Here is a 27,145-nt window from a genome sequence, read left to right on the forward strand (position 1 = left end):
GTGGCCTGGAGGAAATGTCAGTGAGTTTAGAGACTGGTGCTTACTGCATACAATGGAACAAATGCTGAGATTTTAGACCTAAACCAATTGGTAGAGATAGAAGGGGCAGACCTGGAGCCAAGATCCCTCAATAAACCCCTGACACTGGATAGCTTTTCGTTTGCAAAAGGTGGGAGCAGGAAAACAATGCCTACTGATCAAGAGAACTTTTGAGGAATCCTCCCTCTACCTAGGGGCTTTGAATGAGGAAAATGATTATGTGATAAATTGTGTTATGTGTAGCATTAATCTACATTACCCATAGCTGGAATTTATTCTAAAATTAGTGCCAGAGTGTTATTACTATTTTGGACCTAGGTAGCAGCAAAAGCAAAACTTTTCTAACTCCAAACCATGAGGTTTCCCCCAAATATACACAGGTCTGCATGTGAGTGCACACACACACACACACACACACCCACCATGACAGCAGGGGAATAATCAGCCTAAAATTTACAATTCCTGTGATACCTGATCCATCATTTGAGATATTCTACAGACACAAAGCACAAAAGGATTAGATCCTGATTTCAAGAGCTATTAAAGCTAGATTTGGGCATTATTTTCATAGAGGAGATACCTGGCCAAGCAATTGGATTTGTTGGTTTAGAAGCAGAATATAGATGGAAGAAAGAAAAGTGGAAAATTGTGTATATAACATTTCAGAACATTTAATATTTAGATGATGGAGGAGGAAGTTTGGGTCACAGAGCACATAGAGTTCTGAGACACAGGCTGTAAGACTACAGTTTAGTGGCTTAAAGGAAAGGTAGTTGATGTACTGGGAAATTTCAGCTTGGAAAAAAGAAGAAAAAGGAAATATTATAATCACTTTCAAGTTTATGATGGTCTTTCAAGTGAAAAGATTTATTGTAAATAGTTGCAGAATGATAAATTAGAACAAATGATTGCAAATTTAGAGATCTTAATGAATTTCTCTATTTACATACTGAAAATTACCCAATTCAGTTTATGAATTTGGAAACAAATTGAGAATTTAGAATTATTTTTATTCCAGGTTCAATAATTAGTGCCACTATAATTTATTCCATAAAGATTAAAAATAGTCTTTGGACTATCTGGTGTTATATTTAGGTCTTTAATTCATTTTGAGTTTATTTTTGTGTATGTTTCTTTTACATGTAGCTATCCAGTTTCCCAGCACCACTTAGTGTTTCATTTCAGCTTAAAATGTAGAACTTCTATCCACTGAAACAATGAAAAATAAGCAGATAATATACAACAATCATAATTTTTTTGACTCTACTGGAGATTTAAGGTCAAATATGACCAAGTATAATAAATTCCAAAGAATGTATCCCCTCCAAGGGAGGATAGACAACACAAAGTCTTTGACCTTTGGCAGAGCACAGGAGAAAGAGCTGGTCACTATGTAAGAGGTACTAATAAGTCAACTGAAACTGTAACAAATTCTTAAAGGCTAGGTGTGAGTTAGCATGTCAGTTTGGAATATCTGGGAACCCAAGACACAAGGAGATTTTACAGTCATTTTTAAGTTCTTTTCTGTACACCTACCAATTATTATTAGGTAGTTCAGGGAACTGAGGGTCCATTCCGTGATGCAGTGTATAGGAGGTAATCAGCTCCTGGGGGATCAGTCTGAAACCTGCCTACTTCTGTAGATCTTTCTTTCATAAGAAGCAAAGGCCTTAAGCTGTTGGCCTGTGGTACTAGAAAAATGATGATACTGGAGGAGAGAGAAACCCTTTGTGACCCTGAGCATAGGCAAAAATCTTTTGCTTTGAGGAAGGGGAGAAAAAAACAAAATCATGTGCCTGTGGGGGAGAAAAAAACAAAATCATGTGCCTGTGGGGGAGACATAGGTTAAGATCCTTGGCAGGTGAGAGAATGTTAGAAGCAAAAACCTTTTGCTTCTGGGAAAGGACAAAAATCTGTCTTGAGTCCAGGATCCTACTTGGATACCAATTATAAGTGAGGATCCACTAGGTGGAGGGGAAGAAGATTCTCCCGTACAAGACTAAGTGCAACTGTAAGGTACAGTTTGGCTACCAGAAAGTTCCAACCTTGAGGCAGAAATGCTCAGAAAGTTCCAATCTTGAAGCTCAAAAACACAGCCCTGTCTAAGGCTGTGGTTGATCAATACGATACAGAACTTCCCTTTACCCTATTACAAAAATGAGTCCCTGTTGAGTAATAAAGGAGAGCAGAGGACTGCTAGGTAAGAGACAAAAGTATTAAGAGAAATTGTCTCTGTGGCATACATGAACATGGACTGTTGAAAGCTGAGGGTGAAGCAGGAACAGAGAAAAGGACCCTAATATCACAGGCCCCCTATATAAGTATAGGTAATAGTAATTAACCACTAGAGCAATTTGAAGGCTGAAGTGTCCCAATGATATTGATAGTCACAATGAAACACAAAGCTCAAATCGTGACTAGATTGTATCAGTTCTACATATTAATAGCATAAGAGAAGAAGAACATTGCCCATTTGCAAGTGTGAATACAATTTACCTCACTTTCTAGTATTGTTCTACACAGGGTGTTTAAGTCTCAATAAAAAAAAAATCAGGATCCATATGAAAAAAAGCAAGATAAAACAACCCATTGTTAGTAGATGGAACAATTAACCAAACCAAACTAATTAATGACCCAAATGTTAGAACAATCAGACAAGGACTTTTACATAACTGTGATTAACATATTATAGGATCTAGTGGAAAATGTGGACAATGTGCATGAATAGATGGAGAATTTTCAGCAGAGATAAAAACTATATACGAGTCAAATGGAAATCATAAAAAATGTTAAAATATATGTGATATTAGAGATGAAAAACTCTTTCAACTGGCTCCTCAGCGGATTGAACACAGCTAAGGAAAATATCAGTGAAATTGAAAATAGGTCAAGAGAAATGATCCTAACTGAAACACAGAGGGGAGTAAGAGTGGGGGAAGAAACAAGAACATGACATCTAAAAGCTGTTAGAGTCATATATGCAATGAGAATTGTGGAAAGATAAGAATGGGACAGAGAGATTTTTAAAGAGGCAGTGGCCAACATATCCAAATTTGCGGAATGCTACTAAAATTTAGAGGTATATTTATGGCTTTAAAATTTGGGTAATTCTATATCAATGAAAGAAATTAAATTTATAATAAAATCCTTCCCATAAGGAAAAAACTTTGAACAGATAGTTCATTGGTAAATTTTATCAAACATTTAAGAAAGTAATAAAACCAAATCTACCCAAATTATTTCAAAATACAGAATCAGAGGGAACATTTCTTGACTTATTTTTATAAAATAACATTACAAGAAAATAAAATATAGACTGATGTCTATCATAAAAACAGATGCAAATATCCTTAACAATATTAGCTAATTGAAGCTAGAAATATAGTTATAAATTATTACCAAGTATGATTTATCCCAGTATTACAAAACTATTTTTAAAATTTGAAAATAATAAATGGGAAAAACCATATACCTATCTGTATAGGTACAGAAAAAAAGCATTTGTACAGGAGTTTTCACCTATTTATGATATAAATTCTTAACAAATTAGGAATAGAAGGAAACTTCTTCAACCTAGCAAGGAGTGACTAAAGTCATGTAATTTGCAAGTAACTTCACACTTACTGGTGAAAGACTGTAACTTTCTCCCTCAGTTTAACAAGAAATTCTTGTGAGGATTCTTCTCTTATCATTTGTCACTTCTAGTAAATTCTACTGGAGACCAGATAAAAGAAATACATATTGAGAGAAAGTAAATCTTTGGTTGTATGATGTCTAGGATGGGAGGGATTTATTGCAAATAAGTACTTGGTGATTTTTTGTTGTAATGGAAATGTTTTATATCTTGATTCCATGGTGATTATATACGTTTTCAAAATGAGTCGATTATACAGTTAACATGAGTGCATTTTATTTTATATATGTAAACTTAATGAAAGTTAATTTAATAAATGATGTGATGAAAAGTAAAAGAAAATAAAGATAACAGTTTGATGTTATGTTTAAGGAGAGTGAAGAATCATAAAGGTATTAGTAATCAGAGAAATAAAAGTTAAAACTGAAATAAGATATATTTTCTCATGTATGCAAAATAAATTACAAGTTAGACTATATTATACATATATTGTGAAATATTTAAGATCATATAAGAAAAATGGTATTGCTTTGTGAGTTTCTGGCCCTGGGTATGTAGCCTGAAAACCCCTCTAGTATTAGCTTGAGTGTACATCAAAAGTAGAATAGGTAAGTTGAAGTTCGTGAGTCTAGTTGAGTAGTGTATAGCAATGAAAATAATCAAAAACCATATAGGATGAGGTAAATAGATCTCAAACACAATACTGAGAGAAAGATATGGAGCACCAGAAGTACATATATTTTGATTCCATTTAGGTATATTAAAAAGGAAACCTAGGAGTTCTCTTATGGCACAGTGAGTTAAGGATCTAGCATTGTCACTGCAGTGGCTAGGGTCACTGCTGTTGCGGGGATTCAGTCCCTGGAATGGGAACTTCTATATGCCCTGGGCATGCTCCCCTCCCCCAAACCTTAAACAAGCATACCTCATTTATTGTGTTTCATTTTATTTCTCTTTGCAGATATAGCATTTTTTTAAAACAAATTAAAGGTTTATGGTAACCCTGCATTGAGCAAGTCTGTCTGCCCCATTTTTCCAGCAGCATTTGCTCACTTTATGTCTCTGTGTCACATTTTGATAATTCTTGCAATATTTCAAATTTTTCATTATTGTTGTATTTGTTATGATGATCTGTGATCAGTAATCTTTCATGTTACTATTGTTATTGTTTTGGTGCACCATGAACCTCACCCATATAAGACGGCAAACTTAATCGGCAAATGCTGTATATGTTCTGACAGCTCTGATGATTGCTGTTGTTCCCCCATCTCTCTCCCTCTCCTTGGGCCTCCCTATTCCCTGAGACAATTTTGAGATTAGGCCAGGTAATAACCCTAAAATAGCCTCTAAGTGAAAGGAGGAGTTGTGTATCTTTCACTTTCAATCAAAAGCTAGAAATGATTAAGCTTAGTGAAAATGTCATTCAACATTAAGCATGTTCAAAGCTGAGACATGCCGGAAGCTAGGCTTCTTGCAGCAAAGAGCCAGGTTGTAAATGCAAAGGAAAAGTTCTTGAAAGAAGTTAAAAGTGCTACTCCAGTGAAAACAGAGATGATAAATTGAAACAGCCTTACTTCTGATATGGGGAGTGTTGGAGTGGTTGGATAGAAGATCAAACCAACCACAACATTCCCTTAATCCAAAGCCTAATCCAGAACAAACCCTAAGGCTGAGAGAAATTAGGAAGCTGCAAAAGAAAGTTTGAAACTAGCAAAGCTTAGTCCATGAAGTTTAAGGAAAGATCTTGTCTCCATAATCGTACAACATGAAGTAGCAATTGCTGATGTAGAAACTGCAGGAAGTTATGCAGAAGATTAGTGAAGATCATTTTTGAGGATGACTATACTTTACAACAGATTTTCAACCTATGTAGAAAGAACAGCCTTCTCTTGGAAGAAGCAGCTATATAGGATTCTCATGTCTAAAAAGGAGAAGTCAATGCCTGGTTTCAAAGTTTCAAAGGGCAGGCTGACTCTTGTAAGGTGTAATGCAGTTGATGACTTTAAGCTGAAACCAATACTCATTTACAATTCTGAAAATCCTAGGGCCTTTAAAAATTATGCGAAATCCACTCAGCCTGTGCTCTATAAATGGAACAACAAAACCTGAATGATAGTACATCTATTTGCAACATGATATACTAAATATTTTAAGCCTTCTGTTGAGACATACTGCTCAGAAAAAAAAAAAAAAAGATTCCTTTCAAAATATTACTCCTCATTGACAATGCACCTGATTACCCAAGAGCTCTGATGGAGATGTACAGTGAGATTCATGTTTACACATATGCTTACACAACATCCATTGTGCAGCCCATGGATCAAGGAACAGTTTTGATTTTCAAGTCTTATTATTTAAGAAATACTGAGCCCGTTGTGGCTCAGCAGAAATGAACCCAGCTAGTATATGTGAGGTTTTGGGTTCAATCCCTGGCCCTGTTCAGTGGGTTAAGGATCTGGCAATGCTATGAGCTGTGGTATAGGTCACAGACAAGGCTCAGATCTCAAGTTGCTGTGGCTGTGACTGTGACCAGCAGCTGCAGCTCCAATTTGACCCCTATCCTGGGAACTTCCAGATGTCTCAGGTGCAGCCCTAAATAGAAAGGAAAAAAAAAAGAAATACTGTAAGGCTATCGTTGCCATAGATAGTGATTCCTTTGATGGATCTGGGGAAAGTCAATTGAAAACCTGGAAAGGATTTAACATTCTACGTGCTATTAAGAACATTTGTGACTCATGGGAAAAGGTCAAAATGTCTACGTTCACAGGAGTTTGGAAGAAATTGATTCCAGCCCTCATAGATTACTTTGAGGAGTTCAAGACTTCAGTGGAGGAAGTAACTGCAGATGTGGTAGAAATAGCAAAAGAACTAAAGTTAGAAGGGTAGCCTGAAGATGCAGTTGAATTGCTGCAATCTCATGGGAAAACCTGAACAGATAAAGAGTTGCTTCTTAGAGAAGAACAAAGAAAGTTTCTTGAGATGAAATCTCCTCCTGGTGAAGATGCTGTAAAGACTGCTGAAATTACAACAAAGGATTTAGAATATTAAATAAACATAGTTGATAAAGCATTGGTAGGGTGTAAGAAGATTGACTCCAATTTTGAAAAAATTCTACTCTGGGTAAAGTGTTATCAAATAGCATTGCATGCTATGGAGAAATCTTTCATTAAAGGAAGAGTCAATCCATGTGGCAGACTTCATTGTTGCCTTATCTTAAGAAACCATTAGGGCCACCCCAGCCTTCAGCAACCATCATCCTGATCATCAGCAGCCATCAATGTCAAGGCAGGACCATCCATCAGCAAGAAAAATTACAACTCACTGAAGACTCAGATGATGGCAGGCATTTTTTTAGCAGTAAGGTATTTTTTATTTAAAGTAAATACATTATTTTGTTAAGACTTAATATCATTACACACTTAATGGACTACAGTATACTGTAAACAGAACTTTTATATGCTCTGGGAAACCCCAAAATTCATGTGAGTCACTTTGTTGGCATATTTGCTTTGTTGTGTTGTGGAACTGAATCTGAAGTGTCTTTGAGGTGCCTGTGTTATTGATAGCTGCATACTTTGGTGGTGAAATGGTAAAGAAAAACCACAAAATGGTTTGTCACTAAAGGATACTTCTTGTGCAGGAGTAAAAAGATATGAAGTGGCATACAGGCAGAGCCTTTGATAGTGGCAGTGTTTTGTACCTGACATTATTTTTTTATAATGATTTTTATTTTTTCCATTATAACTCATTTACAGTGTTCTGTCAATTTTATACTGTACAGCAAGGTGACCCAGTTATTCTTTTTCTCACATTATCATGCTTCATTATAAATGACTAGATATAGTTCCCAGTGCTACACAGCAGGATCTCATTGCTTATCCATTCCAAAGACAATAGTTTGCATCTGTTAACCCCAAATTCCCTATCCATCCCACTCCCTCCCCCTCCCCCTTGGAACCACATGTCTGTTCTCCATGTCCATGATTTTCTTTTCTGTGGAAAGGTTCATTTGTGCCATATATTAGATTCCAGATATAAGTGATATCATATGGTATTTGTCTTTCTTTTTCTGACTTACTTCACTTGTACCTGATTTATTTTTGAAATAAGATTGCTTTCTCTGTTCTTTTTCTTTGTCTGTGTGTGTTTTCTCCATGTATTATATAATTCACTGCACAAATCTCAAAACCTCAGAGCAGTTATTCCTTTAATAAAACCCTTTAACTCTTTATGTCTCACTAGGAATGCAAATTATGTTGGGTAGTGATTAACTTCCTTATTGAAGAGCTATCATTTTTCCTTCCACTTCAAGTCTGGCAGTGTTCAGTACATAGGTTTGACTTTTAGTAGTTTCCATCTGCCCTTTATTTCTGCTAAGGTAGGTTCCAATTCTGCAGTGGTATTTTATTTCTTTCCCTTGTGACCTGGCTTTATATCCTTCATCTCCTTGACTTCTCCTTTTGTGACCTTTCTGCTGGCCCTTGCTATCTATTCATTTTATCCTATTTTCTTCTTATGACTTTTTTGCACCTTTCCCACCACTTTTTGTATTCTATTGTGAATGCAAATCAGTTTTGTGACATTTTTCTTCTGGATCCTATACAATCCTCTACTTTAGTAATAGTGTTAAAAATAATAACCTACTGGCAACAAAATAACACTTGTACTTATCTTTTCTGGAGCATTTTTTATCTTCCAGCCACTGTATAATATTAAGCACATTACATTTACTGTTTCATTAATTTTTTAAAATACTGTTATATTATGTTTTATTATCTTCACTCTAGTGGTGAATAATATAAACTCTAGAATAATTGAATAAAAGCTTTCCTAGTGGCAGAGGGTTGGCACACAGATCTACCTAACTTTGGAATCTCTGCTTCTAAATTCTGTTTTATTGCCATCCTGATTAAATTATGTTTGATATTGAAACTTCTGAAAATCCAACAATAGATCTGCATGTTACTAAGAAAGCTTCATTTCTTTTTTTTTTTTAAGATGATGCAATCACTTGGTTTATTAAATCAATTTAAAATATATAATGAGAGTCAAGTCAGAAAAAAATCAGGTAAGTTAATGAATAGTATTCAGTTGGGGGGAAAGGAAATCCACAACCTGAAATCTGGGTTATACAACGTTCATATATCTCACCTCTTTCTTTGCTGACACAGCCTCTAGACTGGTGGTATGTTAATTAGGATGAGAGTGTGGTTTGAGAAAGGGGTCCCAACAGACAAATGGAGGATGTCTTGGGGCACACACTTGCTCTGCCAGAGATGCAAGGGCAAATACACCTGCCAACAGCTTTGCTTGCCAATTAGAAAGCTTCATTTCTATGAAAGCTAAATACATAATACCCCTATATGCCCATTTCTTGCTTTTTATAAATAGAATTTTCAGTCTCTATCTAGAGGCTAAATATTGTTAGTTTTTGGTCTTGAGGAGAGTAAAGTGAATTATTCTGCCCTCCTCTTTGAGTTATTTACACCAGAATAATAGAGATGCCATATTTTTCTGGTTATCTACTGGTACAGCCTCTGAGTCATGGGCTTGATGATAAAGGGTTTGGAGGCTTTTAGCTCTTTCCACACCATTAGATGTTTCATGAAGCCAAACTACATTTTGAAGCATGAATAGATTTCTCTAAATCCAGATCCATCTGGTTTACAGTTAGTTAATCAGTTACTAGGCCCTAGTGTAATTTTGTCATCAGTGGGGGGATTGCTGACTTTCTCTAAAGGTCCTACTTGGCATTTAAGTAAAAACTTTGGAGACAGTGCATCAGAGGCTACTAAGAAGAAGTTGATTCTTTCACCTAGATTGAAATCTGGTTTTACATTGCTTTGTCTATAGATACAGCACTCTATTTGCATTATGTGAATATGCTATCTTTCCAGCTAGATCACCAGCAATTTTATTTTATTTTACTGTTATTACTATTATTATTATTATTTGCTTTTTAGGTCCGCACCCGTGGCATAGGGGGTTTCCCAGGCTCGGGGTCTAATAGGAGCTACAGCTGCTGGCCTACGCCACAGCCACAGCAACACCAGATCTGAGCCGCCTGTGATCTACACCACAGCTCATGGCAACGCCAGATCCTTAACCCATGTAGCGAGGCCAGGGATCGAACCCTCAACCTCATGGTTCCTAGTTGGATTCGTTTCCACTGCACCACGACGGGGACTCCCCATCAGCATTTTTAGAGCATGGTTCTGACTTGACTTCTCTTGCTTCCAGTGAGTAAATAGTTCAGTAATTTGTAATAAGTATTAAGTAATACCTTCGGAGAAAATTTTTTCTTTCTCTGTTCGTAATTTCTCTTAAGTGTTAGTGATGAATTCAGAATTTAGAATGAATACAGAAAGTATTCCTTAATAATTAGTGGAACAGAAGAGAAGGAAGAAATGCCCAAAGGAAAGGCTCTCTGTAAGTAACTTATGAAATTAGCCATTTAACAAACATGAATTTAGTTGCCCAATCCAAAATAGGTCAAGTCTAAAGTACGTTAATAACCATTGCTGAGGAAATAAAATATTTGGATGTTTAAATTATCCATATTATTCAATAATATTTATGCCATATTTATTCAACCTACTTGTTAATTTTTTCAAATCATGTAATAATCCAAGGTTGAGAAATATATACAAAAGTTATTCTTCAAATTGACACTGTTTTCAACGTTGATGAAATGACACTTAATTCACTTGTCAAATGAATGGAAAGTGCAGAATTGTGAATTGGTAATATCACAGTCTGTCCTCACTTCTTAAATGTGTAGCTATTGATGCTTTGTAGGAAGAATGTCATTCAAAAAGTTCATTGGTTTGAATGGAGTTCATGTGGAAAGTTGCAGACACTGTGGCCAATTTATAAAATAATTCAGATGTAAGTGTTAATAACTGCTTGCCAGTGACAATATAAAGACAGTATTTCTTTGATGTTCTGCCAACTTTTAAGTCATATTGGAAAATAGGTTTCTTTCAAAACATTGGTTTCTTTCAGAGTGAAAATATTGGAGGCTTTATATATAAGTGAAATGATTCAAATTCTACATTTGGTAACTAAGAACTGTTATAGATCCTCAACAATTTGTGTGTGTGTGTGTGTGTGTGTGTGTGTGTGTGCGTGTGTGTGTGTACAAAGATATCTGTGATACATGGGCAGTACTGAGACATTTAGATAATTAAAATTTACCCATAAGTAAGTTATGATAACCTCAAAAGTATATCTATGTGTAGTCATAGGGACATAAATGATCTAGGAATGAAGTCTTAATGTGACCTGGGCACCTAGTAAATTTCAAATTCTATAGTAGAAAGAATGACTATCACAGAGTAATAGTAATTTTGACACTTTTATGGGACTTAAAACAATCTAATTTTGAATTCCTTTCATATTCCACATTTTAAATTTCCAGATTCAGGCCCAGCTCAAGAAAGAAGAATGGAATTAGAATAAGAGGATTACACTTTGGGAAGGAATATGAGTTGTGTGTTTTTCATCACTCTATCTTTAGATATTTATATGGAATTCATATGAGTTTAATATCTTTGTCAAGAAATATAATTTATTATTTTCAGAACACTTTACTGTTTATTAATATTAGGAATAGTTATTTAAGATCTGCATCCTTTTATGTTTATCAGGAGTCATTTGTTGGATGGAAAAAGAAGCCTTCATCTGTTTTAAGTACATTTCTCTTCCTTATACTGTTTTCTGCAATCATGACGATGTTTTATTTGTGGAAGACAAATCCTTCTGTGGAAGAACAAGCCATGAGAAATGATCTGCTTAGTGGTGACTATAATTTGGATGCCCAATAGGTGACCAAAGCTCAGTAGTCTTTGACAGACTCCATTATTTTCCCTGCCTAGCTCATTTCTCCTATATTCACTGTTTTAGTTAATTCCTGTCTTCATGCAGTCAGTCAATCAGTAGCCAGGAATCTGGAGGTATTCTAGACACTTGCTCTTTCGTTGCTTATGGTTTTTCACCAAATCATGTAAATTGCACATTTTCACCTGTTATGAATCTGTCCCTTCCTATCCACCATTCCTATAATAGAGCTTTCCTCTCCTCTTTGGGTTAATGAAATGCTCCTATAGTCACTTATCTGTCATTCTATGGCCCTGCATGATGACTCTATGTCATCAGCTGAAATTAGAAAAAGATTAAATTGTCCATAAAATGTCCTTAAGATCTAACGTAACTTGGTTCCTGCTTGCCCTCTTCATCTGGTCTTTTACTATGCTCCCAACTTGAACTGTAATTGTAGCTGTTTTAACGTTCATACAGTTTCCTATCACATCAGGATGTTTGCTCGCTGCTTCTGTTCATATTGTTGTCTGCTTAATGTTATCCCTACTCCCTGCCTCTCTTCACCACACCCCTTCTCTGGCTGGCATACTCACCTCCAGCTGGCAACAGTCAGATCAAATAAGTAAAATCAACAGTCCTCTTTTGTGTGTCTTGTACACACATAAGTCTTTCACAATACCTATGACACTTTCTTACACACATCTATTTACTTGTCTGCTTCGCCATGATAGAATGAAAGCCATTCAAGTACAGACTCTTTGCTTTATTCATCTTTGTATCTTCATAAAATTGCAAAGTTTTAGAAAAAATGTAGATAATAAATGCTTACTGAATTGATTAATGAAGTAACAAAAGTTAATACCTGGGTTTTCAATAAGTATCGCAGGTGGAAGTCATATTTTTTTATTACCGTTGAGAGACACTGTCTGGAAAGAAAAAAATAAACAACTTTGTTTAAAATTATGTAGGAAAACTTTTATTAACTTTGGCACATTTATCTCAAGTTCTGCTTGTCTCTCTATCATTCTATAGTAAACATGATTTAAAAAGGTTTACTGTTGACATAATTTTAAACACCATTTCAAATGGGTGCCTTGTAAACTTTGTATAACTTGATAGGCTACAAACATATTTGAAAACTCTAGAACTCCAAAAGAAGTCCATGACAACTTAACTAAACCTCTCAAAGACTATTCATTGTATCAAATTACTCTAAATTCAAAATTTAAGTTGCAAAGGGATTCATAAGCACATGATGATAAATACATCAATAGATGCTAAATATGCAAAATTTTGAAGGTAATTATTTTCAAAATTAATGACATACATTTATCATAGATGGCCTTGTCTTTTCTACCAAACGTCTTTGTTTTTCTGTTTGTTTGTTTGTTTGTTTTTCTTTTTATGGTCATACCCGCAGCATATGCCACAGCTGCAGCCAGTGCTAGATCCTTTAACCCATTGTACCAGGCCAGGGATCAACTGAGCCACTGCAGTTTAATTCTTAACTCACTCTGCCACAGTGGGAATGCCTGGGAATTTTGGGGGTTAAAAAATTTTTTTTTTCCAAGCTTATATTAATGCTCCAGCTTTAGCTATGCTTAGGTGGAATAGATGTAAGTTGAACATAGATTCTTCTGGCTTCACTGTTCAAAATTATTTCCCCAAACATTATTGACTTCCCCTTCCTATTTGTCCTGAAAACTCCTAATTAAATTTAATATTAAGTGGTACAACACAAAAACACACCAAAATATTTTATAGTAGCTGCCTTCTCAGTCTTTATTAAATAAAATATTCCCTTTAGTTAGTTGGAGTACCATCTAACTGTTCAATGACAAAGTGCACAGAATACATAAAAGTCAGTGGAGGTGTAGGAAAAGAATAGTGAAAAATTTTGGCTGTTGAAGGATTTTTATATAAAACCTAATCCTAAAACTTAAGAAAACAATAACCAAGAATGCATCTCCTTATCACCTTGCTATTAGATATTATATCTATTTTATGGAAAAACTCCTGGGAACCAGTGAAGGTATGTGATTCTCCCAACTTCTTAGAGGAAAGGGAGTTAGAGAAGAGGGAGACTGACGTCAAACTGCTGCCGTATAGTGCTTGGTCTTTCAATGAAACCGTGAAATGTTTTGAGGAAGGCAGACAGGGTAGCATTGTATTTCAAAAAACCAAGTGCCGGGGATCACCAAGATGGCACAGTAAGAGGTCCCATCCTGTTTCCTCACAAAGAGCAACAGTTATACAGCTATCTGTGGACAAAAACAGCTCTAGGAGAACTCAGGAATCCACCTAAGAAACTTCAGCAACACAGTGGGGAAAAAACCTAAGAATAACTGCATAAAGAGGGAAGGGAGGAGTTCCCATTGTGGCTCAGTGGTAATGAAATCGACTAGTATCCATGAGGATGTGGGTTTGATCCCTGGCCCTGCTCAGTGGGTTAAGGACCTAGTGCTGCCATGAGCTGTGGTGTAGGTCACAGATGCAGCTTGGATTTGGCGTTGCTGTGGCTGTGGTGTAGGCTGGCAGCTGCAGCTGCAGCTCTGATTCAACCCCTAGCCTGGGAACTTCCATGTGCCATGGGTACAGCCAAAAAAAAAAAAAAAACAAGAGGGAAGAGAGAACATTTTGCCTACGTCATCCCATTCTCCAGGCCAGCACTGCACAGTGCCAAGAGGGAAATCCCCTACTGAAATGAAAGGAAGAGTGGGGTGAGTGACCATTTTCCCCAGCCTTTGGGACACTATGTGAAGGACCTGAACTGGTTTCACTCCACCCAGAGACCAGCAAAGCTGAGATGGATAAAAATGGCTAGGAACAAGGAAGAAGGGCTACCAGCATCACCTTGCATGGTTCCCATCGACTGGCTCTGTACTGAACCCCAGTAACTTTCACTGCTGAAGAAACCATTTCTTTTAGTTGTGCATCTTACTGACGTATGGCTGCTTGTAGTATTCTTCTCTGATCCTTTGTATTTCTATGCTATCCATTGTAATTTCTCCTTTTTTCATTTCTAATTTTATTGATTTGAGTCCTCTACATTTTTTTCTTGATGAATCTGGCTAAAGGTTTATCAATCTGGTTTTTCAAAAAAACCAGCTTTTAGTTTCATTGATGTTTACTATTGTTTTCTTTGTCTCTATCTCATTTATTTCCAGTCTGATCTTTATGATTTCTTTCCTAAATAGACATTTCTCCAAAAAAGACATACAGATGCCTCCCCACCCCCCAAAAAAACTGCACATGAAGAGATGCTCAGCATCACTAATTATTAGAGAAATGCTAATCAAAACTACAATGAGGTATCACTTCATGCTGGTCACAATGGCCATCATTAGAAGTCTACAGACAAATGCTGGGGAGGGTATAGAGAAAAGGGAACCCATCTACTCTGTTGTTGGGAATGTAAGCTGCTGCCATCCCTATGGAGAACAGTATGGAGGTTCCTTAAAAAACTAAATATAGAACAACAGTGTGATCCAGCAGTCCTACTCCTGGGCATCTATCCAGAGAAAACCATAATTTGAAAAGATACATGCATCCCAATGTCCATTGCAGCATTATTCACAATAGCCAAAACATGGAAGCAACCTAAATGTCCTTCAACAGAGGACTGGATAAATGTGGTACATATATACAATGGAATATTACTCAGCCATTAAAAAGAATGAAATAACACCATTTACAGCAACATGGATGGACCTAGAAATTGTCATACTAAGTGAAATAAGTCAGATAGCAAAAGACAAATATCATATGAGATCACAAATATGTGGAATATAACAAAAATGATGTAAAAGAATTTACAAAGCAGAAATAGACTCAAAGATTTTGAAATCAAATATGTGGTTACCAAAGGGGAAATGTGCGGTGAGAGGGATAAGTTAGGAGTTTGGATTGACATATGCACCCTACTATATATAAACTAGATAGGTAATAAAGACCTACAGTATAGTGTAGAGTAATATACTCAATACTGTGTAATAACCTATATGGTTGTTAGAATGTTGTATACTTCTGGTAACTGACCCCAAAGAAATGGAGACACCTGAATTGTCTAACAAGAAAATTCAAAATAATTGTCATAAAGATGCTCAGAGAACTATAAGAGAACAGAGAAAAATAATTCAGTGAACTTAGCATAACAATATAAGAACAAAATGAGAAGTTCAGTAAAGAGATCGAAGACATAGGAAGAACCAAACAGAAATTCTGGAGCTAAAGAATACAATTGCTGAACTGAAGAATTTGATCAAGAGCTTCAACAGAAGACTAGACCAAGCAGAAGAATCAGTAAACTCAAAGACAGATTTTCGGCCCAGCCAAAAGAAAAAAAGGAAGTATGCTGAGAATAGAGCTTTTTAAGCTTTAATGTTCTTACTGTCACAGCAACAACAAAATGGTAATTATGTGAGTGAAGGATGTGTTAACTAACCTTATTGTGATTAACATTTTGCTATATATATGTGTATCAAAACATCCTATTTTTTGTACACCTAAAATGTATAGTATTTTGTTTTGTTTTGTTTTGTCATTTTAGGGCCACACCCTCAGCATGTGGAGGTTCCCAGGCTAGGGGTCTAATCAGAGCTGTAGCCGCCAGCCTACACCAGAGTCACAGTAGCAAGAGATCCGAGCCGCATCTGCAACCTACACCACAGCTCACAGCAACACTGGATCCTTAACCCACCAAGCGAGGCCAGGGATTGAACCTGCAACTTCATGGTTCCTAGTTGGATTTATTTCCGCTGTGCCATGATGGGAACTCCAAAAAAAATGTATACATTTTATATCTATTATATATGTCAGTGAAACTGGGAAGAAAAAGGTTTCCAGTGGCCTTTAAGAGGCCAAAAATGTACCTGTGCTAGGTAACTTTTGAGAAAGGTATAGGTATGGGCAGAATGCAGTTGAAGTGAATGAGCATCAGTTGAGTTGGGCACTCGGTTTTAGTCATGGCTGTGGCATTAAATATCTGTACAATGGTTAGCAACTGTGTGAACTTGTCTATGTTTTGGCTTCCTTACCAGAAGAGAAGCAGGACTGAGAGTTAGAGGTCCCCTAGACTGAAGTCCACTGTCCTGGGCCTGGAAAGAAGGTTGGAGGAATTAGGTTTCCAGGCTAGTCTGTACCTGCCTGATTTCCTCTACTCCTCCGTGCAGCAGAGTTTTGGCTTTGTCCTAATTTAACACTGTGAACACCTGTGTTGCACAGTGGTCAGGGCCACCTCACCTCTGTGAGGGGGCAGTTAATGGCAGGGTGCAACAGCAACAGGATAAGCACTGTCTTACTTTGACCATCTTCTCTCAGCCTCCTTTGCCTCTCTGTGCCCCAGGTAGTAGCCACCTCCAGAACACTATCTCCCAGGGATTCCCAACCATTAAAAGAATTTGTCAGATTCAGTGTCTCTCCCTGTGCTTGTTGTGGTGTTGGTGGTGGTTGTTTTATAAATTTATTTTGGAACATAGCCTTTGTTAATATGCCATTTTGGTGGGGAACCTGTCTGATCCCTGTAACTAGCAATAAAATAAATATTTGGATTAAGTTGTATCAAAAGTCCTTCCCTAGTCTTACCAATTCTATGATTTTATGGTATCAGGCTGAATATTTGGGTGAAATAAAAAAGAAAGACTCAAAACAGAAAAAAATGACAAGACAATAGTTTAATGAAAGAATATGGCCTTTGCATGTTTCAGACAGTCCTGATTTCAGTCCTTAGGGCTGTAAGCAAGTTATTTAACCTTCCAGCACCTCAGTTCCCTTGATTCTGAAGTAAGATAATACATATTGTTGAGGTTGTAGAGAGAATTAGATGAGATAATGTATACAAAATGTATTAGAACTCCAGGAAATGATAGCTATTATTAATCATAACTAAAAACAATTTTAACTGATTTTTATAGCAGGCTTTGCTTTAGAGATTTATGACACAAACCTCCCACACTCCATTTTTTGCTCATTCAGCTCAGAACAGCTTTAATTCCAGATAAACGCATACTGTAGCATTGATATCTTCTCCCAGGTTAGCTTCCTGATAGGCCTATTCTTTCAAATAATACATGCATACATTTAGATATCATACTCAATTATGGTATGTTCATTTGCTGTCACTTAAGTTTTCCAATTTGAATTCAGACTCCTTTGTTTATAATATACCAATTATTTTCAAGAAGTCCCAGAAAGGAATTTAAAGCAGGAGATGGTGACTTTCAAAGTATGGAAATTCAGTTATACAAAGAGCTCAGTGACACATGCACAATCAAATTTACAATATGAATGAGAAAAAAAAATCCTTGAAAATGTAGTAACTGGTAGCAGAGATATTTTAAAATGAATGTAGGATTGTTCTGGAAGGTGTTAGCAGCTCTTCAGATGTATCTGAATAGCTGTGAAGAATAGATAATTATTAAGAGACTTTGCCAAAGGGAGATATCTATTAAAAGTACAATAGCTTCCACAGTACTAGTGAAAGGACAGTTTTTACAGTCAACTGAAAAATATTGTGATTTGGCATTTGAGAACTCAGTCAGAAAGTAGTCTTGGAACAGAAATAAAATGTCTTACCTGGATACTTTCCAAATATGCATAAATTGTAGAAGTTGATTCAGATAAAACTGACTGTGGTCATCTGCATGCTGTAGACAGCAGAATATATTAATATTTATAGAGTGAATAGGAATGAATACCAGATAAAAATAGGTCTGTAACTTCCTGCTGTCATCTTATTCACCTCTTTTGATAACCTTCATTCATCATTTTAATGCTTTGTTTTAAAGACCTTCTAAGACTCTCCTTAACTATATAAGTATTCTTTTCAGAAGTAAAACAGAAAACTGAGCTTTGGTTGAGGATAAAGCCCAAAGACAGCTGAAAAACATCCTGCCAGCACCAAGGTCAAACATTAATTTCTCCTAGCAGGAAGGGAGTTTTTCAGACACCAGTCCCCCAAGTACATGCACATTTTCTTTACATTTAGGCCATGAATGCTGTGGCAGCCTAAGACTTGACAACTTGCCAGATAGACCAGCAGACACAGAATGAACCCCTCCATCTTTCAGCTTTTCCATATCTTGCTGGCACAACATCAGTGTAAGAGAACTTTCCATCCCATGAACATTAAATTATGCTAATGAAGGGCAACTACTGATAGGGATAAATTCCATGAGTTATCAGATGGCATTGTGTTTTCTCCCAAGTTGAGCAGGAACCACTCATCTTAAAATATCAGTCCTCTGGTCCATATACATGCATTCTTTCTCTCTTACACGCACACACTCACCATCTTAACCCTTGATTAACTCTTCTGGAACAGGTAGCCCTGAAAACCCAATGCAAGACTACAGAGATTGATGGTATATTCCATCATAATTGCCCTTTTTCATCACACAGGAACGTTAAGTTTGACAGCTGAGCGAGTTCCTTAATGCCTGGAGTGCACGTAGCACACACAGTCTATTTTTAAAAACTGCCTATTAGAGTTTCTGACAGAAAACATCAGAAGGAAAACCTTTCCGTGGCTTAAGGTCAAAAGTAAATTAATTTTTATATTGGTTAGTTTTGTGAGGAAGAAGAAGGAAGATAAGTTACATGGAAAGGATAAGGTCATCACTATAATACAACACCTTGAGTGCATGCTAGGGAAAAAGAACACTTTGTAGAAATGCTAAGGAACTTGAAAACATGTGCTTATTCTGTAGGAATTTCCATCTAGAGTCACCAGATGATGCAATCTGAAAGTGTGATAATGGTTAAGACAGTTTCTTTTTTTTTTTTTTTTTTTTCTCTCTGCAACAGAGAAAGCTAAACTTTAGGCATGGAAAGAACAGTAAAAGAGAAGAGAAAATAGAAAGTGAAAACTGGAGCCAAGACAGAGATGGTAATATTTGAACTGTAATATTTGATATTTTCCTTCTTTCAGAAATTAAAACAGGGAGTTCCCATCATGGCTCAGTGGTTAACAAATCCGACTAGGAACCATGAGGTTGCGGGTTCGATCCCTGGCCTTGCTCAGTGGGTTAAGGATTCGGAGTTCCATGAGCTGTGGTGTAGGTCGCAGACGCAGCTCTGCATTTGCGATGATCCCACATTGCTGTGGCTGTGGTGTAGGCTGACGGCTACAGCTCTGATTAGACCCCTAGCCTGGGAACCTCCATATGCTGAGGGTGTGGCCCTAGAAAAGACAAAAAAAAAAAAAAAAAAAAAAAAGAAAGAAATTCAAACAAAGAAACATAGAAATGATATGACGTATTGCATCTTTCTGTATAGCATAATCACATTCATTTAAAAACCACTTTACTTGGCTTCCAGAGATACTTTGGGGATTGGAGAAGATTGGCTTTCTCGTATAGTCACTTAGAAGAAAAAACTTTTGTTTAAAGGATCTCAGAGGGTTAGACGAAAGTTTGAGCTGTTATCTCTGGAATGTATTGTACAATTTACTTTTCTCCAAAGCTAAAGGCCATACCTTTGTCTTAAGAAAAACATTAAGGTACTTTTTCCCTTTTTTTATACAAAAATATATTAATGTTCTTTGAATGTTTCCTTGAGCTAGAAAGGAATTCATGTCTGCAATGTTAGCAATACTTTCGATCAAATTTGAGAAAGATAAAGGGAGAAAAAAATTCTTTAAGTCTCAGCTCTTCACATCACTTCTAATTAAGACAGGTTTTAAAATTTTGAAATCTAGGATGATTTCTAAATACTGTCAACCTGTTTTGTGAATAATTTCATGGAATATGAATTAAATCACCACATACCAGCATAGTAAAAAAGTCAGTTTGAAATAAGAAAGCTATCTAAGATGAATTGAGCTTTTTAAGATTCAAAGTAGAAGATTCTGAAATATCTGCTTAACAGTGATTATGTCAATACATTGAATAGGATGATAGTGAGCATTATATTCCCAATATTCTATAAAAAGAATATGATTAGGCCAATTTTATATTTTTTTACCAGAAAGGAAATTATTCGTAAATGTTTAGCTTATAGCTTAACTTATGAAAACTGTAGAGAATTTTGACATTAATTTAAATAATGGAATTAAGAGAGGAGACCATTCACATTCCCTTAGTGTAGATGTATAAAAAAAAAATCGTGGGTCATTTATTTATATATAGCAATTCAGACTGTGAAGAAGGGTCACAAGTTGATAGATGTCTCAGCTTTATTAATCAGCATACCATATCTGTTCCTGAAGGATTTCACAAAACAAAGCAATTATCTTATTTTCTTCAAATATAGTGTTTCCATTTGAAATTATAATCTAACTTACTCTGTGGATACTAAAAGTTTCCAACAGAAAGTGGGATAACATGGACATCATTTTGATGTAACATGCTAATGTCCATACTCCTTAATATTTTAAATATCATAAGTAAATACTTGAAATGTTTGTGTTCCAACTAGTATTAATAAATTTTTAGAGTTTTTAATAGTAAAGGACTAAAATATATAGTCTAACCTATTGTCTTTGCTATTGAGCTATTATGAATTAATACATGTAAAGTGCTGATAACAGTGCCTGGCACTTAATACATTCTTAATATGGTTAATTATCACTGGATACCAATCATGGCCTAGACTTTGGTGTATGTGGATAAAGCCGTGGAAAACAAAACAAAACAAGAAATCACATAAAGCTAGAATTTTGATTAATTGCTCTGAAACTCATATCTAAAACTTTTAGCCCATAAATTTAATTGTTTTTGTCTCATAAATTAGTGGCATAAGATATGTAGACCCTCACTGACTGGGCTCAAATCCAACTCTGCTTACCAGCTCCATGAATGTGACCTGTGGAAAATCAGGAGCTCCCTTGACTTTAGTGACCTTATTTCTAATAATATTTGACACATGAAATTTTTGTAAAGATTAAATATGATAGAAACATTAAAGTTCCATCTGTACAGTATATGCTCTATACATACTGTATCAAAGTAGTGGAGTTTATGCATTAAATTTACAAGAAACAGAAATGTTAGTGATTTGTGAATTACTGCCAGTGAGATAAGGTGTTTTTTTTTTTTTTAGGAATATGCAACTTCAAAACTAGGGTAGAAATTAGAATCATATATTTTTCTCCACTCCTTACCACTGAAATGGAACTTGATAATTTCAAGTTTTTCCTCAACACTGAGGACAATTTGAAGACTCTTTGGTTTATTAATACTGAAGGTACTAGTTGTACTTTGTAATGTTTCTTTGTGGAGATTTCAGATGCATAGCCCTGGAGCTGTCAACACTGGCTGAGTTGGGTACCAGTTCCAAAAGTTATTTCTAATCAACTCTCTTTTGGCCTCATTAAGTTATGTTCCATGTAGATATAATGCAAACTAATTCACCACCTGACATTTTTTATGGTGAAGCACCTCAGACTAGGAAAAAAAAAAAAAAAAGAGTCCTGCACTGGATATCTGTTATCTGATATAAATGACAGGGTGATAGGATTTTTTTTTAAAGCAGGTAATTGGAAGATTCTACAGATAAAAACTGCTAGAATATCAAAGTTCACTGCATACTGTGCAATTTGGGCTTGAAGTAACTCAAGATATCACACAGGGAATAAAATTTATATCTAACAGCATGAAACTGTGTCATTAAAGCCTGGTAATACCTTTCTAGATAGTTTTATTGTATACATTATGAATGTTAATCTGCCCTGATTCAAACTGTGTTGACACCAACATAGTCTTCAGCTAGATCAAGAGTTATTTCTCTTCCTTCAATGATTTCCTCTTCACATTTTCTATTCCATTTACTTCCTAGTGGATTCATGGATAGTATGAATATGAGTTACTGAGTTACTCATAAATGATTTTTCAAGAGACCATTTACGATACTGAGATTGCAGTAATGTGTTCATGTAATTGTTTCAGTACAAATTGTTAACAGACATATAAATAAATATTTCATTGTTTTAATAAATATACTCAAATAAATATGTATTCATTAAGCTATGTAATCCTCAAGTGTCAACAATCCATAAGAATGAGAATATTTTCCTTAAAATAATCCACTTGCTAATCGAAAACAATTCTAAGAGTCTTACCTTTCGAGATAACTTTCCTGGAGCTTCCCTGTTTTTCTGTAGAGTAAGTTGAAGAACAGATTTATTTTTCTGAAATATCCTGTGGCTTCCCAAATACTGGTCACTGAAGGAGAAAAAAAATGAATGCAGTCACTTCCTTTCATAATATCCCAAGTGGATGTTTTCTTCCCTGCTTCATTTCCTTTCATTTTTGGAACTTAGTCTGGTAAAAGTTTTATATCCCTAGTTTTATATCTATGTATCTATCCCTAGTTTTATATATCCCTAGTTTTATATCTGTGTATCTATCTAATATCTGTATGTATATAGATATCTCTTCATATTCAGTTTTAAATGACAAGAACTGCCAGATAAAATAGAAGAAGTCAGAGTCTCTGTTGTGGTTCAGTGGGTTAATGACCTGATGTTGTCTCTGTGAGGATGCAGGTTCAATCTCTGGCCTTGCTCAGTGGGTTAAGAACCCAGTGTTGCCACAAGCTGTGGGGTAGGTCACAGATGCAGCTTTGATCTGCGTTGCTGTGGCTGTGGTGTAGGCTGCAGCTGCAGCTCTGATTTGACCCCTAGCCTGGGAAATTCCATATGCCACAGGTTCAGCCATCGAGAGAAAAAAAAAAGTGTTTGCTGCCCAGTAGATATGAATTTCAGACGATGAATAAAAAATTTTAGTATGTTTCATGTAATATTTAATATATACTTATACTAAGAGAAATCAGAATTTTTCAAATTCATATTTAACTGAACATTCTATATTTTTATCTGCTAAACATGTAATTCTAACCCTTTCTAAAAGCAGGGCCTGGTTCATCCCCTATCTTTTCCTCAGTCTGAGTGTGTGTGTGTGTTTGTGGTAGGATCTGGGTAGTTATCAGATTTGGGGTAATTATCAGACTCTGGAAGGAATTTTTCCTCTATAATTTTTTTAAGTTACATTATAGGAACATGTTCTCAAGGAAAATATCTGAATTGTATGTACTAAGTTTTGTAAGGCAAAAAAAAAGATTAAAAAATATTTCTTTCCTTTTTTCCAAAATATTAATTCCCAAGAGTTTATTGCAGTTTTGTTTTTGTGGGCTGAAATAAATGGCCAAGCACACATACATTTATGTTAAAAATGAAGTTATATTATTTTTATCTATGTCTCTAGCTTATAGCTAAATTTCTTTTATTTTCTGAGGCTTTGCTTCTTAGTCAGAAAATTTAAACTATTCTACTCTTAGCAACACCAAATGTTTTCCACTGCAGCCTCAATTTAACTGTTATTTATACCAGACTCTCAAATAAAATTTAGAGCTTAATGTAACTTCAATTCACTTATCTTTCATTACCCTACAATTTCAGATTTTTGTTCCAGATTCTTTAATAATATAAACCTGATGAAATCAAGAAAATTAGATCAGTTGATTATTAGAGATGGGAATTATAAAAAAGACATATCTTAATGCACTTCATTTTAAAACTAAAAACAGTTAAATAGCCTCTCAATATCTGAGTTTTGATTTTAGAATAAAGAAGGCTGTTGATACAGGATGAAGTGTCTGTTGATAACAATTTTTTGTCTTTCTGGCATAAATCAAACCTATAAGCAATTATCTTTAATTTCCACCTTCTATAATAAGGAGCATATACTTGGACTTGAGGGACAACCTGAATGGAAAAATGGTTTAAATCCCTATGATTATTATTCTAATCTTTTAAAGTTGTTTCTTCCGCACTTAATTCAGCAGTAATAGTTTTTAATGTCCAGCTGGAATGCAGATGTTGAGTAAAGAGGGATATATAGCTCTGATTTTAGACATTTTCTCAACATAATAACAATTTCCCTGAACATCCCTAATTAATGAATACATAGTTCATCTCTGACCTATTATATTGAACTTATGAATATCTGATCTATTTCTGGATTCTACATATTCCAGTAAACCATGCATTTATTCTTCTGCCAATATCAAATTGCTTCGATTATTTAATTTTCTAGTATATTTTCAATTATGAAAATAGTGAAAGTATCTGTTTTTAAAAATTATATTGGGGATGGGGGTATATGCTTGGGCTGTGGGATGGAAATCCTGTGAAATCAGATTGTTATGATCATTATACAACTACAGATGTGATAAATTCATTTGAGCAATAAAAAAAAGTAAAACAAAAAATTATATTATATTTTCACAATTTCTTTTCCAGAACAACTTTAGAATTAGTGTGGTAGTGTTAAAGAGAAATGCTTACATTGTGTTCACTTATTTTTTATTTATGGAATTATATAAGAAGAGTTGGCCGTTTTGTAATATTGAATCCTTTCAAGGAAACATGCATTTCTACATGCACTCTGGTTCTCTTCATTGCCCTTGAGTTAAGTGTTAGTTTTCCTCCAGGTAAGTCTTAGACACATACGGCTTTTGCAAGATATTTTATAGCCTCTGTTTTATTACAAATCAGAGATTTTTTTATTATATTTATTGATTGGGTTTATGTGTGGATTTTGCTTGTAGAATCCTGTTGTAATGGCTAATAGTTTTTCAGTTGATTATTTTGGACTTTCTAAGTAGAAAAATATGTTCTTTTAAAATAATCACAACTTTATATATATTCCTTACCAATATTTTTGCTTCCTTTTGTTTCCTTATTTTATTGTGATGTCTAGGATGCTTTGCACACTGTTGAATAATAGTACTAAAAATAGATATTCTTCTCTTTTTCTTGACTTTCTAGAGAATGCATTAGATGATTAACAAATGTCTATTTTGTTAATGATTTTTAAAAATTATGAATAAGCTTTAAACTTCATTTATTGAGTTTTCTTTATCTATGAGTTACATCTTATTGAGAAGATCAGTTTTTTCCTTGACTGTGTTAATATTTTAACTATAACAACAGAGTTTTCTAATATGTACTTTACATTCTTGGGTAGATGCACTCACTGGTATATCTAATTTGCAATTAAAAAAATATACATATATCAAAATTCAGATTGGCCTATAATTGGCCTTAATGTTTTGTGTTTTATCTTTATTTGTTTTAGGCATTAAAATTAAACTAGCTTCATAAACTGCATATACCTTTTTCTCCAAACTGGAACAATTTACATAATTGAGAATTATCTATTCTTTCAAGATCTGGTGTAATTTGCCTAAAACTACATTTTCCACTCCTCACTTCTCTTTGTTCTGTTTCACCTTTATACTACTGCTTGACTTAATTTTGAAAATTCATGTTCCTTAGAAAATTGTCTATTTTTTATAAAGCTGTCAAACAAATGTTCCAGGTCCCTCCTGTTTTAAATATCTTTTGACATTTACCTGGGAGCTCTGCAATCCCCTTGCCATTGTCCTGTCCTTCTCATGCTATCACTCTGTCTTGTTTTGCCAGAAGGTTTTTTTTATTAATATTTTCCTTGTCATTTCATAAAAATTTTAGTGGTCTGGTGAGTAGATTTGCATTTTAAGTCTAATGTATTAATCCACTCCTGAAGATATATAATTATGGGAATAATTTTGCATGAAGAAAAATCTCAGAAACTGGAAAGGAAATAATCTTCTGGTTCAGCTCTCATTTTGTAAGTAAGGGCACTGGGTTCAACAGAATAAGACCACAGACTAGCTAGAGCATAAATATTTAGAGTAAACATAGCACACTTGAAGTTTATTTATAGATTCAAGCATTCATGCTATAAAGTGTTACATGTGTTTCTTCTCTTTTTGGCTTTTTATAAAAGTCTCATAGGAAAATAGGGCTCGAAGAGACCATTAAAATCAATACAGGTCTCTAAATGTTTTGTGTGTGCACACACATGATGCACACACACACACACACACACACACCTTAGTACAAAACATTAGCACAGTCGTAAAAAGACAAATCTATTTCAAAAATTAAAGAAATATTGTAATAAATAATAGACCTGGCTTTTAAAAATGTCTTTAGCTTTGTGGAAGAGGATATAAGCACGTTTTGATGCTGCTGAACATAGAGATGAGGGCGAAATGTATAAAAATTGTGGCGAATTCTTCAATGAGCATTTTCAAGGCAGAGCCTGAGAACAAGTTGAGCAAAAAAAAAAAAAAAAAAAAAAAACGCATGTTGGAGTTCCCTTGTGGTACAGCGGGTTAAGGATCCAGTGTTGTCACTGCAATGGCTCAGGTTGCTTCTGTGGCATGGGTTTGATTCCTGGACCAGGAACTTATGCATGCCGTGCATGCCCCCCCCCCCCCAGAAAAAAAGCATGTTAAGTGAATGGTCACTGGTACTGTACTCTCACCCTCAGTAGCTTCATGTGTACTGTGCATTCAGCCACTGTTGCTTAGTGGAACAAAACATTAATATGCCAGAAAAATTTACCTGTATAAAGGTGACTTCTCTGAATAAACTAATTCTCAGAAGCATGCTATATATTCAGTACATCATTTTGGGAGGTATCATGTTTAAAATACTAAATAGTCCTTTCTGTATGTGTTAGCAATAACACACACTATTACTGTACTAGAATTGTCATTTAAGATTAAGTTTCTGATGTTACTGAAAGGACTACAGATCCTCCAATAACCATTACACTTTATAAGGTCTGTAAACCACTCTTCACTGCTTGCTGTCACTGTATT

General features: G+C 35.2%; 1 protein-coding gene across 8 annotated transcripts in view; it reads right to left on the reverse strand.

Annotated features, from left to right (window-relative positions):
* PIK3C2G (phosphatidylinositol-4-phosphate 3-kinase catalytic subunit type 2 gamma) overlaps window positions 1-27,145 on the reverse strand; it is a 374,898-nt gene that overhangs the window by 276,940 nt on the left and 70,813 nt on the right. For all 8 annotated transcript variants that reach the window (XM_021092290.1, XM_021092292.1, XM_021092289.1 and 5 more), the window contains 3 exons: window positions 22,551-22,653; window positions 18,068-18,138; window positions 12,357-12,420 (listed from right to left, as the gene is read on the reverse strand). In XM_021092290.1, the coding sequence (XP_020947949.1) occupies window positions 12,357-12,420; window positions 18,068-18,138; window positions 22,551-22,653 (238 nt within the window). The remainder of the gene's footprint in view (window positions 1-12,356; window positions 12,421-18,067; window positions 18,139-22,550; window positions 22,654-27,145) is intronic.

Source organism: Sus scrofa, chromosome 5, assembly GCF_000003025.6.
Source record: "Sus scrofa isolate TJ Tabasco breed Duroc chromosome 5, Sscrofa11.1, whole genome shotgun sequence".
Taxonomy (NCBI): Eukaryota; Metazoa; Chordata; class Mammalia; order Artiodactyla; family Suidae; genus Sus; species Sus scrofa.